General features: G+C 40.0%; 2 protein-coding genes across 11 annotated transcripts in view; one reads left to right on the plus strand and one right to left on the minus strand.

The window, feature by feature from the left end:
- SON (SON DNA and RNA binding protein) overlaps positions 1–19,969 on the plus strand; it is a 34,465-nt gene that overhangs the window by 4,013 nt on the left and 10,483 nt on the right. For 8 of the 10 annotated variants that reach the window (XR_010154468.1, XR_010154469.1, XR_010154466.1 and 5 more), the window contains exons 3-6: positions 2,451–8,366; positions 10,135–10,295; positions 12,206–12,352; positions 12,563–12,751. Coding sequence is in view for 6 of the 10 variants with exons in the window: in XM_001165975.8 (XP_001165975.1) it covers positions 2,451–8,366; positions 10,135–10,295; positions 12,206–12,352; positions 12,563–12,751 (6,413 nt within the window). In the remaining 4 variants the exon portion in view is untranslated. Of the gene's footprint in view, positions 1–2,450; positions 8,367–10,134; positions 10,296–10,524; positions 12,039–12,205; positions 12,353–12,562; positions 12,752–12,852; positions 13,637–19,969 lie in introns of those variants that run through there. The other 2 variants (XM_001165738.7, XM_009455430.5) reach the window with 2 other exon arrangements.
- DONSON (DNA replication fork stabilization factor DONSON) overlaps positions 12,551–19,969 on the minus strand; it is a 29,068-nt gene continuing 21,649 nt past the window's right edge. The window contains exon 11 of the mRNA XM_063803393.1: positions 12,551–13,928. The gene's annotated coding sequence lies outside the window, so the exon portion shown is untranslated. The remainder of the gene's footprint in view (positions 13,929–19,969) is intronic.

Raw genomic sequence — 19,969 nt, forward strand, 5'->3', positions numbered from 1 at the left:
CCAGGCTGGAGTGCAATGGCGTGATCTCGGCTCACCGCAACCTCCGCCTCCCAGGTTCAAGTGATTCTCCTGCCTCAGCCTCCCAAGTAGCTGGGATTACAGGCGCCTGCCACTATGCCCGGCTAATTTTTTTTTGTATTTTTAGTAGAAACGGGGTTTCACCGTGTTGGCCAGGGTGGTCTCGATCTCTCGACCTCATGATCCGCACACCTCGGCCTCCCAAAGTGCTGGGATTACAGGCGTGAGCCACCGCGCCTGGCTTGATTCAGTTTCTTAGTATCAGGAATTTGAGTATGGATTTTTATTAAACAGTTGTGTAAAAATACCCATCCCACTTAAACTGCATTGGATGGAGAGGAATCATTGCTTGAATATTTAGCGTTTTTGGAATTGATTAATTGATGTTTAGAAATGAAGGATTTAGCCACAAAAATAACAGTCATTACCTTGATTTAGTTCTGGAATCAAGTTTGTAATATGGTTGGTTTGTCCTCTTTTTTGGGGGGAACTTTAGCTGTGCTTAGATTCATGACTCTCAAACAGACTTGCTTAGATTCATGGCTCTAACAACCTTAATTGAAGTATGACTTATCTAACATTTTGTATTATGAAACAATTAATAGAAAATGGTAAGTTTTGCTTTGGCCTATGTCAAGTGTTGATTTATTTTCTTCTGTAGTCTTTTTTTTTTTTGAGACGGAGTCTCGCTCTGGCGCCCAGGCTGGAGTGCAGTGGGGTGATCTCGGCTGACTGCAAGCTCCGCCTCCCGGGTTCACGCCATTGTCCTGCCTCAGCCTCCGGAGTAGCTGGGACTACAGGCGCACGCCACCACGCCCGGCTAATTTTTTGTATTTTTTTTTTTTTAGTAGAGACGGGGTTTCACCGTGTTAGCCAGGATGGTCTTGATCTCCTGGCCTCGTGATCCACACGTCTTGGCCTCCCAAAGTGCTGGGATTACAGGCGTGAGCCACAGTGCCCGGCCTTTTTTCTGTAGTCTTAATGGCTCAGATTTCTGATGAGCTTTTTTGGGGGTCCCTAAGATTTATCTAATTTGATATTGGCATTAGAATAAATAAATCCCATCTGGTTGTTAAAGTTGAATACTCCCATCTCTTTAGGGTATGTAAATTCAAACCTTCTTAAGTTGTAAATTAAGGACTAAGAATTTCCTCTCTAAAATCAGTATTCTTTTCTAAAATAGAAACATTTGAAAAGTTATTTATTAGTGGTTTTAGAATAGTATTGGGGGAAAATGTTATCTCTTTAGGGTATGTAAATTCAAACCTTCTTAAGTTATAAATTAAGGACTAAGAATTTCCTCTCTAAAATCAGTATTCTTTTTTAAAACAGAAACATTTAAAAAGTTATTTTAGTGGTTTCAGAATAGTATTGGGGGAAAATATTATTTTTATTAGAATGTAACGTAGGCATGATAAGGTAAAATTTGAGTTCTCTATGAATATTTTATATTTGTTATTCAGATATTTTTATACTCTGTAGAAGCAATCACTAACCTTTGTTGAAAGCTTATTCTGTGCCAGGCATTATTTGATGTACTTTGCATGTTTTAACTCACTTTATCCTCTAACTCTAGAAGACACAAGTGTGTCAGTAATTTGGCCAAGACGATTAACCTAGTAAGTGATGAACTGATTGAGGATTCAAAAGTGGCAGTCTGTTCCAGAGCCAGTGCCATGTTGCTTCCTGTATAAACAAGGGTTAATAATCGCAAAAATTATATTATGTGGGTATTTTTAATAGAAACTGTAGCAACTAATAACATGAAATATATTCAGTGACAAAAGTAGTTTAAAAGTAATTTTGCTATGATTTGAGAGCTGGAGGAAATAATTATTTTAATAGAATTTAGTGAAACATATCTTAATGTAATTCAAAGTAAGTTTTGGCGTTAAACTAATAATTTATTTTTAACCCAGGCATTAGTTGTGGAAAGAATTATCAGAAAAGTAGTAGTCTCCAGGTTAACTGTTTTATGAAAAATAGTTTATTTGGTAACTTTTAATTTAAAATGAGGTGTTATACTGTGGGGTTTTTTTTTTTTTTTTTGAGACAGAGCCTTGCTCTGTTGCCTAGGCTGGAGTACAGTGGTGCAATTTCAGCTCACTGAAACCTCGATCTACTGGGTTCAAGTGATTCTCCCGCCTCAGCCTCCCAAATAGCTGGGACTACAGGTGCGCGTCACCATGCCTGGCTAATTTTTGTATTTTTAGTAGAGATGGGGTTTCACCATGCTGGCCAGGCTGGTTTTGAACTCCTGACCTCGTGATCCACCTGCCTTGGCCTCTCAGAGTGCTAAGATTACAGGCGTGAGCCACTGTACTTGGCCTGTACTAAGGTGTTTTAACATGGAATGTAAATATGGGTTTATATGATTTAATCTAACTCTACTTTGGGGAATGTCTGACAAAATTAATTTCTGTTACTTTTAGACTTGAAAGAGGCCTCCAGAAAAAGTAGATGTGTATCTGTACAAACAGATCCTACTGATGAAATTCCCACTAAAAAGTCAAAGAAGCATAAAAAGCACAAAAACAAAAAGAAGAAAAAGAAGAAAGAAAAGGAAAAAAAATATAAAAGACAGCCAGAAGAATCTGAGTCAAAGACGAAATCTCATGATGATGGGAACATAGATTTAGAATCTGATTCCTTTTTAAAGTTTGATTCTGAACCTTCAGCTGTGGCGCTGGAGCTTCCTACAAGAGCATTTGGCCTATCTGAGACCAATGAATCCCCTGCAGTTGTGCTAGAACCTCCTGTAGTATCAATGGAGGTATCAGAGCCACACATCTTAGAAACTCTGAAGCCAGCTACAAAAACTGCAGAACTGTCAGTTGTATCTACATCAGTAATCTCAGAGCAGTCAGAGCAGTCTGTGGCAGTAATGCCAGAACCATCCATGACAAAGATTCTGGATTCCTTTGCAGCAGCACCAGTGCCTACTACAACAGTGGTGTTGAAGTCATCTGAGCCGGTTGTAACAATGTCAGTGGAGTATCAGATGAAGTCTGTGCTGAAATCTGTGGAGAGCACATCTCCAGAGCCATCAAAGATCATGTTGGTAGAGCCCCCAGTAGCAAAAGTGTTAGAGCCTTCAGAAACCCTTGTGGTATCATCAGAGACACCTACTGAGGTGTACCCTGAGCCAAGCACATCAACAACAATGGATTTTCCAGAGTCATCTGCAATTGAAGCGCTAAGATTGCCAGAGCAGCCTGTAGACGTACCATCGGAGATTGCAGATTCATCCATGACAAGACCGCAGGAGTTGCCGGAGCTGCCTAAGACCACAGCGTTGGAGCTGCAGGAGTCGTCGGTGGCCTCAGCGATGGAGTTGCCGGGGCCACCTGCGACCTCCATGCCGGAGTTGCAGGGGCCCCCTGTGACTCCAGTGCTGGAGTTACCTGGGCCCTCTGCTACCCCGGTGCCAGAGTTGCCAGGGCCCCTTTCTACCCCAGTGCCTGAGTTGCCAGGGCCCCCTGCGACAGCAGTGCCTGAGTTGCCAGGGCCCTCTGTGACACCAGTGCCACAGTTGTCGCAGGAATTGCCAGGGCTTCCAGCACCATCCATGGGGTTGGAGCCACCACAGGAGGTACCAGAGCCACCTGTGATGGCACAGGAGTTGCCAGGGCTGCCTTTGGTGACAGCAGCAGTAGAGTTGCCAGAGCAGCCTGCGGTAACAGTAGCAATGGAGTTGACCGAACAACCTGTGACGACGACAGAGTTGGAGCAGCCTGTGGGGATGACAACGGTGGAACATCCTGGGCATCCTGAGGTGACAACGGCAACAGGGTTGCTGGGGCAGCCTGAGGCAACGATGGTGCTGGAGTTGCCAGGACAGCCAGTGGCAACAACAGCGCTGGAGTTGCCGGGGCAGCCTTCGGTGACTGGGGTGCCAGAGTTGCCAGGGCTGCCTTCGGCAACTAGGGCACTGGAGTTGTCGGGGCAGCCTGTGGCAACTGGGGCACTAGAGTTGCCTGGGCCGCTCATGGCAGCTGGGGCACTGGAGTTCTCGGGGCAGTCTGGGGCAGCTGGAGCACTGGAGCTTTTGGGGCAGCCTCTGGCAACAGGGGTGCTGGAGTTGCCAGGGCAGCCTGGGGCGCCAGAGTTGCCTGGGCAGCCTGTGGCAACTGTGGCGCTGGAGATCTCTGTTCAGTCTGTGGTGACAACATCGGAGCTGTCAACGATGACCGTGTCGCAGTCCCTGGAGGTGCCCTCGACGACAGCGCTGGAATCCTATAATACGGTAGCACAGGAGCTGCCTACTACATTAGTGGGGGAGACTTCTGTAACAGTAGGAGTGGATCCCTTGATGGCCCCAGAATCCCATATATTAGCTTCTAACACCATGGAGACCCATATATTAGCATCCAACACCATGGACTCCCAAATGCTAGCGTCCAACACCATGGACTCCCAGATGCTAGCGTCCAACACCATGGACTCCCAGATGTTAGCGTCTAGCACCATGGACTCCCAGATGTTAGCAACTAGCTCCATGGACTCCCAGATGTTAGCAACTAGCTCCATGGACTCCCAGATGTTAGCAACTAGCACTATGGACTCCCAGATGTTAGCAACCAGTTCCATGGACTCCCAGATGTTAGCAACCAGCTCCATGGACTCCCAGATGTTAGCAACCAGCTCCATGGACTCCCAGATGTTAGCAACCAGCTCCATGGACTCCCAGATGTTAGCAACCAGCACCATGGATTCTCAGATGTTAGCAACCAGCACCATGGACTCCCAGATGTTAGCAACTAGCTCAATGGATTCCCAGATGTTAGCATCTGGCACTATGGACTCTCAAATGTTAGCTTCTGGCACCATGGATGCTCAGATGTTAGCGTCTGGTACCATGGATGCCCAGATGTTAGCATCTAGTACCCAAGATTCTGCTATGTTGGGTTCAAAATCTCCTGATCCCTATAGGTTAGCTCAGGATCCTTACAGGTTAGCTCAGGATCCCTATAGGTTGGGCCATGACCCCTATAGATTAGGTCATGATGCTTACAGGTTAGGACAAGACCCTTATAGATTAGGCCATGATCCCTACAGACTAACTCCTGATCCCTATAGGATGTCACCTAGACCCTATAGGATAGCACCCAGGTCCTATAGAATAGCACCCAGGCCATATAGGTTAGCACCTAGACCCCTGATGTTAGCATCTAGACGTTCTATGATGATGTCCTATGCTGCAGAACGTTCCATGATGTCATCTTACGAACGCTCTATGATGTCTTATGAGCGGTCTATGATGTCCCCTATGGCTGAACGCTCTATGATGTCAGCCTACGAGCGCTCTATGATGTCAGCCTACGAGCGCTCTATGATGTCCCCTATGGCTGAGCGCTCTATGATGTCAGCTTATGAACGCTCCATGATGTCAGCTTATGAACGCTCCATGATGTCCCCAATGGCTGATCGATCTATGATGTCCATGGGTGCCGACCGGTCTATGATGTCGTCATACTCTGCTGCTGACCGGTCTATGATGTCATCGTACTCTGCAGCTGACCGATCTATGATGTCATCTTACACTGCTGATCGTTCAATGATGTCTATGGCTGCTGATTCTTACACCGATTCTTACACTGACACATATACAGAGGCATATATGGTGCCACCTTTGCCTCCTGAAGAGCCCCCAACAATGCCACCGTTGCCACCTGAGGAGCCACCAATGACACCACCATTGCCTCCTGAGGAACCACCAGAGGGTCCAGCATTGCCCACTGAGCAGTCAGCATTAACAGCTGAAAATACTTGGCCTACAGAGGTGCCATCATTACCATCTGAAGAGTCTGTATCGCAGCCTGAGCCTCCTGTGAGTCAAAGTGAGATTTCGGAGCCTTCAGCAGTGCTTACTGATTATTCAGTGTCAGCATCAGATCCCTCAGTTTTAGTATCAGAGGCTGCTGTGACTGTTCCAGAACCACCACCAGAGCCAGAATCTTCAATTACGTTAACACCTGTAGAGTCTGCAGTAGTAGCAGAAGAACATGAAGTTGTTCCAGAGAGACCAGTGACTTGTATGGTATCTGAAACTCCCGCCATGTCAGCTGAACCAACTGTGTTAGCATCAGAGCCTCCTGTTATGTCAGAGACAGCAGAAACATTTGATTCCATGAGAGCCTCAGGACATGTTGCCTCAGAAGTATCTACATCCTTGTTGGTTCCAGCAGTAACTACTCCAGTGCTGGCAGAGAGCATTCTGGAGCCGCCAGCCATGGCTGCCCCAGAGTCTTCAGCTATGGCTGTCCTGGAGTCTTCGGCTGTGACCGTCCTGGAATCTTCGACTGTGACTGTCCTGGAGTCTTCGACTGTAACTGTCCTGGAGCCTTCGGTTGTGACTGTCCCAGAGCCTCCTGTTGTGGCTGAGCCAGACTATGTTACCATTCCTGTGCCAGTTGTTTCTGCGCTGGAGCCTTCTGTGCCTGTCCTGGAACCAGCGGTGTCAGTCCTTCAACCTTCTATGATTGTTTCAGAACCATCTGTTTCTGTCCAGGAATCGACTGTGACAGTTTCAGAGCCTGCTGTCACAGTCTCAGAGCAGACTCAAGTAATACCAACTGAGGTGGCTATAGAGTCCACACCAATGATACTGGAATCTAGTATCATGTCATCACATGTTATGAAAGGAATTAATCTATCCTCTGGTGATCAAAATCTTGCTCCAGAGATTGGCATGCAGGAGATTGCATTGCATTCAGGTGAAGAGCCACATGCTGAGGAACACCTGAAAGGTGACTCTTACGAAAGTGAACATGGTATAAATATAGACCTTAATATAAATAATCATTTAATTGCTAAAGAGATGGAACATAATACAGTGTGTGCTGCTGGTACTAGTCCTGTTGGGGAAATTGGTGAAGAGAAAATTTTGCCCACCAGTGAGACTAAACAGTGCACAGTATTGGATACCTACCCTGGTGTTAGTGAAGCTGATGCAGGAGAAACTCTATCTTCTACTGGTCCTTTTGCTCTGGAACCTGATGCAACAGGAACTAGTAAGGGTATTGAATTTATCACAGCATCTACTCTCAGTTCAGTTAATAAATATGATGTTGATTTATCTTTAACTACTCAAGATACTGAACATGACATGGTAATTTCCACCAGTCCTAGTGGTGGTAGTGAAGCTGACATTGAAGGGCCTTTGCCTGCTAAAGATATTCATCTTGATTTACCATCTAATAATAACCTTGTTAGTAAGGATACAGAAGAACCATTACCTGTAAAAGAGAGTGACCAGACATTAGCAGCTCTGCTCAGCCCTAAAGAAAGTAGTGGAGGAGAAAAAGAAGTACCTCCCCCTCCTAAAGAGACACTGTCTGATTCAGGATTTTCTGCCAATATTGAGGATATTAATGAAGCAGATTTAGTGAGACCGTTACTTCCTAAGGACATGGAACGTCTTACAAGCCTTAGAGCTGGCATTGAAGGACCTTTACTTGCAAGTGATGTTGGACGTGACAGATCTGCTGCCAGCCCGGTTGTAAGTAGTATGCCAGAAAGAGCTTCAGAGTCTTCTTCAGAGGAAAAAGATGATTATGAAATTTTTGTAAAAGTTAAGGACACTCATGAAAAAAGCAAGAAAAATAAGAACCGTGATAAGGGGGAGAAAGAGAAGAAAAGAGACTCTTCATTAAGATCTCGAAGTAAGCGTTCCAAATCTTCCGAACACAAATCACGCAAGCGTACCAGTGAATCTCGTTCTAGGGCAAGGAAGAGATCATCTAAGTCCAAGTCTCATCGCTCTCAGACACGTTCACGGTCACGTTCAAGACGCAGGAGGAGAAGCAGCAGATCAAGATCAAAGTCTAGAGGAAGAAGATCTGTATCAAAAGAGAAGCGCAAAAGATCTCCAAAGCACAGATCCAAGTCTAGGGAAAGAAAAAGAAAAAGATCAAGCTCCAGGGATAACCGAAAGACAGTTAGAGCTCGAAGTCGAACCCCAAGTCGTCGGAGTCGGAGTCATACTCCAAGTCGTCGACGAAGGTCTAGATCTGTGGGTAGAAGAAGGAGCTTTAGCATTTCCCCAAGCCGCCGAAGCCGCACCCCCAGCCGCCGCAGCCGCACCCCCAGCCGCCGCAGCCGCACCCCCAGCCGCCGCAGCCGCACCCCCAGCCGCCGGAGCCGCACCCCTAGCCGTCGGAGCCGCACCCCTAGCCGCCGGAGAAGATCAAGGTCTGTGGTAAGAAGACGAAGCTTCAGTATCTCACCAGTCAGATTAAGGCGATCAAGAACACCCTTAAGAAGAAGGTTTAGCAGATCTCCCATCCGTCGTAAAAGATCCAGGTCTTCTGAACGAGGCAGATCACCCAAACGTCTGACAGATTTGGGTGAGTCATTTTAAAATTTAATGGGATGGTAGTAGAAAATGTTTTAAACCTTAATTTTTTTCTGACCTTGAGTCAAGTGAAATATTTAGTTACTGGTTTAGGATAAATGTTTCTGTCTTTAAGTTTTTATTATTACATGGTACTGTATTTAGGAAATACTGGGATCAGTGTATTATAATTAGAGTTAAAAAGTCCTGTTTCAGAGTATAATAGAACCAAGGTGTTTCCATACTTGAATGTTTTATTTTGTTTTAGTTATCTTGCCATAGCTAAAAATTGAAAGCAGAAACAGATGTAGAACTCTAGCTAAATTAAAAACAAGCTAAGTATATGCTCAGATTGTTATTGTATGTGTTCTAACATACATCCTTGCAACTAAGCCTAAAATTACAATGTTCCTTTTTAAATAAGTTAACATATCTTAAAATGGCATTATAGGACTGTTAAACGAAGGTAATTCTGATTGGTATAGTTGGTAATGGAAGTGAGTGGGGAATTTTGCGTGTGGGGGTTATTTAATTGGGTAGGTGATACTAGCTAAATAAAGTTAAATATTTTAGATCAGTGTGATTTTTAATAACCTGTTCTGCTTTACTTTAAAGATAACTGTTCTAATTTCCCCTGATTTTTAGTGTGCAGAGGTGATTAAAACTTGATCGATATGAATGATTACCTACAATAAATATGGATAATTTATCCTTATCCCAGTATACTGGACATTTCTAGGCCAGGATTGTCTAAAGAAGAAGAGGTTAAGAGTAAAAAGGGAGAATCTGCATTCAGTTCAACAGAAGTTTTCTGAGTTCTTTTTTATTCACAGCAGAGGAACAGTATGTAATTCCTCAAGTGATTGCAAGTTGGTGGAGGAGACATGGGTAAAATGCATATATGTCTCTCTTATAGTAACACTGTCTAAAAAGGACAGAATGTGATTACTATAATACTGATAGAGGTGAGGTACTTTAGGAACACAATGGGAAAAGGGGAAAAGGAATGTTAATTCTGACTTAATGACAGCTTGTTAGAAGAGGTGGCACTTCGGCTGGGTATGGTGGCTCATACCTGTAATCCCAGCACTTTGGGAGGCCGAGGCAGGTGGATCACCTGAGGTCAGGAGTTCGAGACCAGCCTGGCCAATGTGGAGAAACCCCATCTCTACTAAAAATACAAAAAATTAGATGGGTGTGGTGGCACGCGCCTGTAGTCCCAGCTACTCGGGAGGCTGAGACAGGAGAATCACTTGAACCTGGGAGGTGGAAGTTGCAGTGAGCCAAGATGGCGCCACTGCACTGCAGCCTGGGCGACAGAGTGAGACTGTCTCAAAAAAAAAAAAAAAAAAAGAGGTGGCACTTGAACTGGGGCTCAAAGAGTGATTTAAGGTGTCAGAAGGAGAGTAAGGTCATGGTAATTTTGTGAAATGAAATTGGCTTTGGCAGGTTTATATCTTAGAGTGTGTGTAGTAGGGTGATCATTATAGTTGTGTAGTAACCTATTGTAATATTCTAATGGGAAGCTCAATATATGTGGACTTAATTCCCTGAATGAGGCCACTGCTTAAAAACTTTGAGCCAGTGGTTTGATCATAGCTGTAACTCAGAGCAGAATATTGATGCCTGTAGTTTTTTCCTTTTTTTTTTCTTTTTTGTTAGATACCCAAGTTCTTCGATGGATCTAGGATGCCTTTAGTTTTGTTAGTATGTTAGACTTTTGGTAATACAAAATGTACAGCCTTTTAGGAAAACTGCAGCTTGTATTTTTCTTCTTACAGATAAGGCTCAATTACTTGAAATAGCCAAAGCTAATGCAGCTGCCATGTGTGCTAAGGCTGGTGTCCCTTTACCACCAAACCTAAAGCCTGCACCTCCACCTACTATAGAAGAGAAAGTTGCTAAAAAGTCAGGAGGAGCTACTATAGAAGAACTAACTGAGGTAAGCTAGACAGAATTTGTTTTCATTCTTAAATGGATTATTCCAGTGATGTTGACTCTGGAGCGTGCCAAAACCCGAATTGTGGGCAGAACTGATAATGGCTGGCACCGAGTGGCCAAAACCCGAAATACAGATGTGGCAGCGGCAGAAGCTCTGTTTAGCAGGCCATTATCCGGGATGGCTAAGCTCCGCTAGCTAAAAGTTACTTCCCATTACTTTTGCTTTCCAGTTTTAGAAGCCAAACTGACTGAGGAGTGGGACGGTTCATTTGAATGGAGGAGGTGTTGAGTGAGCAACACGCAGAAGCTCGCCTACAGTTTCGTTTCCATTCACGACGCGTTCACTGATCGCCACGAGTATACTGCATATACGCAAAGACACAGACAATCTTCAGAAATGATCTTTTGCCACCGGAGCTTGGAAATTAATAAGAATAGCTGGCCATTGCCTGAAAGGAACTTCTTTCGCATCAACATTTCGGGTTTTGGCTGTTTGGTACCAGCCATTGGCGATAATGGCCGGCCATTATCAGTTCTTCCTGCGGTTCGGGTTTTGGCAGTAACATATATATTTTAAACACACTTATTTTTGTTTTTAAAAGTTTGATCTTTTCAATTGAGGCTTTTTTGGGGCTTTGTTTTATTACTATTTTTTTGGTGTGGGTGGGTGGGGGGAGATGCTAAAATATTGCTGCTAGGATCCAGAAATACCACACTGTTTCATATATTGGAACTTGTTATTGGCTAGCCTTATGCCAGCCTGCCACTGTCAATATATTCTGTTCCCCTTGGTTACAAGCTTAATATACTCTTGTGTTTTTGGCGAAATGAGCTTTTTATCCTATTGTAATATTTTCAATTGATAATAGATGTCATTAAATCTACTGCTTGTATAGAGACAGGTGTACCCAAATTTACTCTTGACCTTTTTATAAAGCCAGGTAATGGAGTCTGTTCCTTTGCATCTCAGGAAGGAATTGACTTTGCTTTATGTATCAGACCTCATCAATTGCACCCTCTCCATCATGCCTTATTTTCCTAAGTTCTCCTTAAAGAAACTCAACCCACAAAACATTTATGGAGAGACATGTTGCTATCTAATCCTGTTGCAAATATTTCAGATCTTTTGTTTTGCCATACATCTGGGAAAATGTAAAGCTTCTGAATCTGTTTCCTCACTTAGATTTATTACAATATGAATTACAACTTTTTTTTAAAAATTAAGGACCTTGTAAACGCTTCTATTGCTTATTTACCTAATCCAAGCTCCTTATCCAAAATGCTAAGGACAGTTAGTATTTTGCTGTTTTCGGCCCCATCTTCAGCCTTCTTGTCCCAATTTCTTCTCACCTTTTTACCACCACCTGACTAGGATGACTTCTCCTTTCCCTACCAGTCTTTGTTCTTTACTATGAAAATCTGGCTTAGAACTCTTCAAGGAATATTCCTTGATTCTCTAACTCTGCCTGACTATTCTCTCTTAAGCCTTTGTTCTTTTAGCACTTATGTACTCAGTTTGTATTATATCAGTTTGCACTTGTTATTGTGTTGCTCTGTAAAAGTGTTCAATTATTTCATGTATATGTATTCCTTCTCTTGTACTAGATTGTAAGCTCCTTGAGAGCAGGGACCATGTCTTCTACTTTTTTTTTTTTTTTTTTTTTGTATTCCCCAGACAGTGCCCAGTACAGTGCTCTCTCTGCACATAGTAGGTGCTCAATAAATGTTGTTGACTGACTGACCAGCCAGAGTGTGTTTAAATAGTAGTTAATATGCCAAGTTACGTATCTATAACCTATCATGAATCTTGTTTAACTTTTGAAAGTTGCTTTTATGTGGTTTTGAGTCTAAGAAATTACATGTTCTACATAAAGCGTAAGATTTATCTTTTGTTTGTTTTTACTTTTAAAGAAATGTAAACAGATCGCACAGAGTAAAGAAGATGATGATGTAATAGTGAATAAACCTCATGTTTCGGATGAAGAGGAAGAAGAACCTCCTTTTTATCATCATCCCTTTAAACTCAGTGAACCCAAACCTATTTTTTTCAATCTGAATGTGAGTATTAGTGCTTATGGATTGGTAAAACAGTGTAACTTGTGGAACTATTTAAATAAAACCCAAATCGAATTTAGTTTATTAATTTTTGTTTTAAATACTGTGAGAAATAATGGATAATATCATTTCCTTCAGATTATGTAGAAAATCTCAAACCATTTAATGTAGATATTATATTGAGCTTTAATTAAGAAACACTTTATTTTTTAGATTGCTGCAGCAAAACCAACTCCACCAAAAAGCCAGGTAACATTAACAAAAGAATTCCCTGTATCATCTGGATCTCAACATCGGAAAAAAGAAGCGGATAGTGTTTATGGAGAATGGGTTCCTGTGGAGAAAAATGGTGAAGAAAACAAAGATGATGATAATGTTTTCAGCAGCAATTTGCCCTCAGAGGTAAGTAGGAGGAATATTATGTATTTTTCCTTTTTTATACCTGAATCTGCCATTTCATTGTTATTTTATGTCTGATTTGGATTCTGTTTCACTCTTCTTAGGGCCGGGTTAAACGGCAGGGCCGGGTTAGACGACAGATGAAACAACCCGCAGCTTCTCATTTGACAGTAACTCGATGCAATTCACTTTGTGGAACCAAGCCACAAAGTGAAAAGCATCGAATTGCAGAGAACAGTGTTATCACATCCCTACCCAACATTGGGCCCTCCCTGCACTTGTGGGAAGGTAGTCCAAGGTACAACTATTTAGCTTCCCGATTTGCTTCAAGGCTCTATAGCTCTAGATTTTGGTGGTAGCAAATTTATCGGGTGGAGGGATTGATCGGAGAGGGCAGATCCTCAGGTTCAACACAAGAACTGGATTGGAAAAGGTCATTGTAGGTTGATGTGAGCATCTTGGGTACATAGCCCATTGCCCTTAATGATGGTTTCTTACTGTTTCTCTGGGTTGTTTGTCAGATAGCCTTTAGTTTTAATTATTTTTCCTTCCCTTTGCTACCTTGGCCCTTTTAAATTCTTGTGTTTAACCTAATGCTCAGCCTTGGTACTCCATTCCCTTCTCCTTCCCCTCTTTGCTACTATTAAAAGTCGGAGAGGTGGAATTCAAAAGTTGAAATTTCCACGGGGCTATAGTTGTATCTTAATAATGCCAAGTGTCAAAACAACCCCATTAAAATGCCACCTGATTAAATAATGTGCTGCTAAATATAGTGCACATGAAAATAGCAAGACTGTATATATATGTAAATATATATATATCTGTATCTTTGTATGTATCTCTGTATCTGTACCTTTGCTGTATCTTTTAATAAACAGTTTACTTTTATTTAACTTGTTGTGCAAAATCACGCTTGGGGGATGTGGGAGGGTGGAGTCTTAATAGGGGGGTGGGAGTTTTAATTACTATAGATTAGTTGTCATCGCCTCTTGCCCTTGGTTTCCAAAGCCCAGACTTTTGCCAAGGACTGGACTAGGTATCTGATGCCCATCTGGACATTTTTCTTGCAGTTCTTGGATATGTAGATCAGAGACACCTGTACTCTTCACTGTAGGTTCCCTTCCTTGGCTTGGCCATATCATCATCTTCCAGTAAACACCTCCAATTCTACAAATAAATCCTGTTTATAAAATCAGAAAGTGAACAGAACCCAAATCAGAAACTTTTTGATAGCAGTACTTTTTTCCCCAAGCTATTCACAGGTGACATTTTCACTTTTTTTTTGTTTGTTTGACCTGCAGCATTTTGAGAGAACAAGTTCTATACAATGAAGCTGGACATGATAACTAGCCAGTGCAACTTACAGTTACTGGTGATAATCTGTATTCCCATGGGATTCAACAAGTGAAGCAAGTTAGGCCATCACCAGTTAAGAGGGAGATAGTTGGTTTGGATAATATTTTAGTGAGACCATTTGAGTTGTTAATCCCCCAATCAGGCTACCTGCATATCTCAAGAGAGAAAGGTTAACTGACATGTGCAGCTGACTTAATCTTCTTGTAGTAGCTGAATAGAAACCATGATAAGAGGGTTGAACAGGCTTACTTAGAAATCCTAATATGTATGCTTTTAGTAATTTCCTGCAGTTTAAGCATTTAAAAAAGAGTTGGAAAAAAAAAATAGGTAGGGAGAGAGTCTGTATGACAAATATTTTCCACTGAAGTGAAGACTTAACAAATATTGCAGAATTCCAAGGGATCTTCCTGAGAAGATAAGTGAGCATAACTGTTTTGAATTTCTTCGGTTCAATCATGGGGAAAGTGCTTAGTAACTCCTGATGCTTACACTTTTTTGAGAGAGAGAGAGAGAGAGTGTGTGTGTGCGTCTATTTATTTGAAATTTAGTACTCAGCCATTTTCAATCTTAACACTGAGTGTGGTGCCTTAGCCTTGTTTGTCATCAAAAGTTGTCAGATTTTAATTAAAGGTTGAGGAGAATTATTCTTAAATCTGGTGGGAAAAGTTGATAGAGAAAGGTACTCAAATAATGGTGACATTATTTTTTGTTAAAAAAATTTTTTTTCTTACCAAAGAAGAATCCTAGAAGGTAAAATTATTTTACAATTCTTTTCAAAGGGCTAAATGAATAAAGCAGATGATGTCTCTTGTGGGACGATATGTGTAACTATTTGATATAAAACCTCTTTAAGCTGCTTAGAAGATTAGACTCAAAAGAACGTACAGATTAATTCTAAAGAGAATCCCAAAATACAAGGGCAAAGAGGCAGGATTGCCTTTTGCTTTCATATCTGCACTTTTACCTGGCAATAATGTTAAAATGTGTAGAGGAAATAGTCACAATTTAAAATGTTTAGTTCCAGTTATTTAGTGACCATCTAAATATACTATATTGTATATATAGAAGGTAAAAGTAATGAATTTATTATTTATACAATTAGTGTTATATATACCAATGTTGTGAAATACTTTTGGTAACACTTTGTGGGAGCATTAACCCTTTTGATTCCTTGTTAGAGTTTGAAATAAAGGCTTCTAGAGTAAAAGGAGATAGTTCTTTTAAATGGTCAACCTTTGAACTGAATAGTAATTTTTATCTATGCCTTTTTCATTTTAATAAATATAAATGGAGTTTGTGGTTCTTTGTTGTTGAGCATAAAACATTTAGGCAAAGATCACAGATTTTATCTCCATAAGAGGGCTGAATTAGCTTTGCTGTAATCCCTAATCCCACCAATTGTCTTGCATATGAATGCTCTTTGACATGAGTATGAATGGATAGACATTGTGGATGAAGCAGCATAAATTCATTTCTTATGGAAAAACAACTCATCAGACTGTGCGGTACTGCCATAGCATCGTCTTCATACTCAGAAACCAGCCAGCATCATCCTCAGTAAGGAGTGTCTACAGAACTTTGACTGTATTTGTGTGAATTTGATTTATAAACAATGAAATAAAATGTTGGAAAAGTAATATTTTAAAAATAGTCCTCAGGGGCATTAATTCTTGGTAATAAAGTTAGTAGAGGTTTATTGAGTAGAAGATTAGGATGTAATCTTTGACATAAGTGGAGTAGTAACTACTCAACTATTAGTGTGGAGTTTTCATGGATTTAGTATCAATCAAATGTTTTAGGGGTCCAGAGGTAGTATTGTTAAGGTCTAGTGAATGCTTAGATGTTAAGATCATCTTTATGTTAAGCAGTTTGCTGGTTTGTATTTATCAAATCATATTTCCACATCCCAATGGAATTACAATTTTTTTAAATTTATAAGCTCTAAATGTATAGGAAAACTTGGAGTAAAATGAAAATTTTAATTGGAAATTAAACACATAGGTCCCGGCACTGCTAGAATGTGTAATATACAGCCTTGTTATTCTTTTCTTCCTAGATTCTCTTATGTGGTTAACGCTGAATTTCTCTGAACCATTTAGTAGGTTATCTATTTGTTTTCCCGTTGTACTTCATTTAGTCTATTATACACTAGAGAATTTTGTATGATACAATAAAAAGATTTGTAATTCACTTTTTAAAGCCAACCAAACACATAACTGGGACATTCTGTGGCTTTTATTTTTGTAGTTGTCATTTTGCTCTTGTATGCATTAACCTCTTTATATTTTAATATTTGCTAAATATTCTAAAATCATGTTTTATATACAGGCCAGATGCTTTTACTTTAGGTCTATTTTCTTATAATTAAAGTTTTCCTTTTATGCCTGCTTTTGAGATATCTGTGATTACCAATAATAGAAAATAATTTTCTGGTTATAGGTATTTTCCTTATCTGACTCACCCCATCCTAACAATTATCTTTAGCTCTTTTATATCCTTTCACTGATATTCTAAGAAGTCTCTTAAAATATTGTTCTTTTTATGTCAACAGTTGTGTTAACAAAAGGAGTAAATGGATTTAGAAGAATTTCCTAAATGAGAAATAAAAATGTAAAAGGCTCACTTAAATGTATAATATAGGTCATGAAATGCATGTTATATGGTGCCAGTTGCATTATGGTAATTTCATTATGCCTCAGACACCTTTGTAGGCTCTATAAGAAGTAGTTGTCTGCTTTCTTGCTGAGGGAGAGAGAGTGAAGAATTTGGGCAGTTTTTATTTACCTGAGATTTGTAATTCAGGACACTTTATATGTAAATTTCACCTTTTAGAGCAAAGGTGAAAAGTCAGTAAACATTTCCCCCATTATCATACCTAGAATATTACTACAGAATTATTTTTATACATTAGGTAACATGCTAGTCTTATAGTGTATTGGTAGAAACTAAGGCTTGTTGGTGACAGCTTGGTAATAGTATTCTACAGATTAAAGATTCTCTTTTTCCCAGTTTTTGGAGGGGCCTTTTACCATCATTTTGGTGCCTTTCTTATATTTCCAGTTTCTGAATATTAAAGGACAGTTAAGATTCTAAAGCTCTATTGTCCAATACAGCAGTTACCAGCCCCTGAAAAATCAGGTTTTTAATCACACTAGTTACATTTCAAGTGCTCAGTAGTGATCACTGTAAGAAGTTGTACTGGGCAATGCTGCTCTAAAGGGTAGCTGTGGTATTATGAGTGTTTCAATACTGATAAGTAACATGGGGTTTGACCCTTAAACATTGCTGCTTTGGGGATTGTACTGGCTTTTTATGCCTCATTGTATAACTTGAGTTACCTTGAAAGGCTGGAAACAGGCTTTTTGATGTAAACTTTTGAGGATCTTTATGAGGTTAAGATAATCTTGATTCATTCTACTTTGAGTATATGTTTTCGCATTAAAAATAAAAATATGGCCAGGCACAGTGGCTCACGCCTGTAATCCCAGAAATTTGGGAGGCCAAGGCGGGCGGATCACCTGAGGTCAGGAGTTCAAGACCAGCCTGACCAACATGGAGAAACCGCGTCTCTCCTAAAAATACAAAATTAGCCGGGGGTGGCAGCGCATGCCTGTAATCCCAGCTACTCAGGAGGCTGAGGCAGGAGAATCACTTGAACCCAGGAGGCGAGAGGTTGCAGTGAGCCAAGACTGTGCCATTGCACTCCAGCCTGGGCAATAAGGGCGAAACTCCATCTCAAAAAAAAAAAAAAAAAAAAAAATGAAACCAGTAGTCAAATTACTATTTGGTAATACATTTTTGACATGAACTTGCAGCTCCCTTGGTAAGTCTGTTGAAGAGTAAATGAAGTTTTACTACCTCAGGAAAAACATAGTTGTAATTTTATTTAAATATCAAGGTTGCTATAATAAAATTCCTTTCAGAATCATGAGTTTAATATGAAACACTAAGATTTGAACAGTTTCATTCTGGGGATAAATGGTGAGGCATTTAGGTTAAACGTTTAATAAAGGCTAAGAGAGAAGAACATTCGCAGGTGTAATAGTTTGCTTTCCACTTGGAAAGAATTAGTTTTATTCTAGAAGTTATATTTTACAGCCATCTGAATAGATTAGTAGCTAATTTATAGTTGGAAATTAGGGATCAGGAGTTGGGATAGTGGGTAGACACATTTTCCCCAGTATCCTCAGATTTTAGCCTTGTTAGAATAAAAGCCTATTGTTTATGCCTAAGCACCCTAACACTTAGATTTATAGAGACTGCTAGGAAAAGCAAAGTAAGTGTGAGAAGGTTAATGAGACAGTACTTGTCGCATCTCGTGTGCCTTCAAAAATTACCTTGATAATCCTACCTGACAAAACATCTTAAGGTAGGCCTAGGGGGACATGAATTTTGATCTGAAATATCTGCATTCTCATTAAAGTCCCAGGAATCAAACAGACTTAAGTGAAAGATGAACATACTAAGTTTCTTAGTGTTTCAGTCTCACTTTGCTTAGATTAATATTTCTAATAGGTCTTAGAATTGTTCTAATTTGTGTGATGATTTACTTAATCAACTTAGCGAAATTACAGTTGACAGATTCAATTTGAAAGATGCATTCTGCAGTTGATTAGACTGTTTATAGATCTCTAGAAAGATTTATATATTAACATAAACAGTCTTAATTACAGAAAGGATTGTTTAATTTTGTTTTCATTTTAAGAAGGCATTATATCAGAATCCATACTTAAAGAAAAACCTTGAGTTAGCTAAAGGAATATTAGTTTATTAGCAAGGTAACTAAGAATTATGGAGGATTAGGGGTTCTGAAGGTAAGAAAGATTTGTGAATCCTTATGCATGAGTTATAATTATTCTCATAGTCATACAGCCTTCTCTACTAGACAGGTCTTATTCTTAAGAGAAGTCTTTTATACATGATACATAGTCTTAATTACAGCTAGCCTCTACTTGTAAAAAAGAAAATCCTTAGCCGTTAGCTATTTACTGACTTCCCCGTATTTGTTATGTTCATGCAGTGTCTACTTATTCTTTGTATATGAAAACAGCAAAATCTTCCATGTCAGATAAGCATTTTACAAAAATGAATTTTCTTGTGTGAGATAACTAGGAAATAATGTTAAAAGAAGGACAAAAACCAAGAAATGAGTTGATAAAAATCAACTCGAGCTTTTAATTTTAGAACAAAAAAAATACCAAATACTTATCTTGATGTGTTTTTCATTCTGTGGTTAAACCTTCCACAAATCTGACAAATTAAGAATTGGCTGCAAAGATTACTTTGAAAAAAAAAGTTTCTTCCACTTGCCATAAGGTTTTAAAAGGTAGAATATGAGCTTTGAAAAGAAACAAAAGTGTTTCAGTTGATGTTACGGACTTCCACAGAAATATTATAATTATAAATAGTATAATATTATACTTAATATAAGTAATGTGTGTATAAACTGAAAACATGGTTCATTTATTTATATCCTGAATATATTGTGTAAAGAAATTGGGTTCTTAAGACCAAAGTGTCCACAACTGGAAGATGTTAAAGATACGCTGATGAGTAAAGGAGTGATCATAGTGGTTTTCTGCTTGCTTGTTCAGTAATTTTGCTTACTGCTCTTGAAGGTTATGCTAATGAGTAAAATGAAAACTGCTAAGGAATGTAATAACCTTACCACAGTTCAAAAAATTTGCAGTTTACTATAAATGGCTTTCAATCATGAAGAGCAGCGAGTTTTAAGTTCTTAATGGAACTTTCTATTATTATAGTTTGATATATATATAATAGAAAATTGACTAAATTCAGTCAGATTTTGGGTTCAGTTCTGCGACCTGTGTGATACTTTGTAATTTATCTTAATCCTCTTCTGTT

The sequence above is a fragment of the Pan troglodytes genome, chromosome 22 (assembly GCF_028858775.2).
Source record: "Pan troglodytes isolate AG18354 chromosome 22, NHGRI_mPanTro3-v2.0_pri, whole genome shotgun sequence".
NCBI classification, from domain to species: Eukaryota; Metazoa; Chordata; class Mammalia; order Primates; family Hominidae; genus Pan; species Pan troglodytes.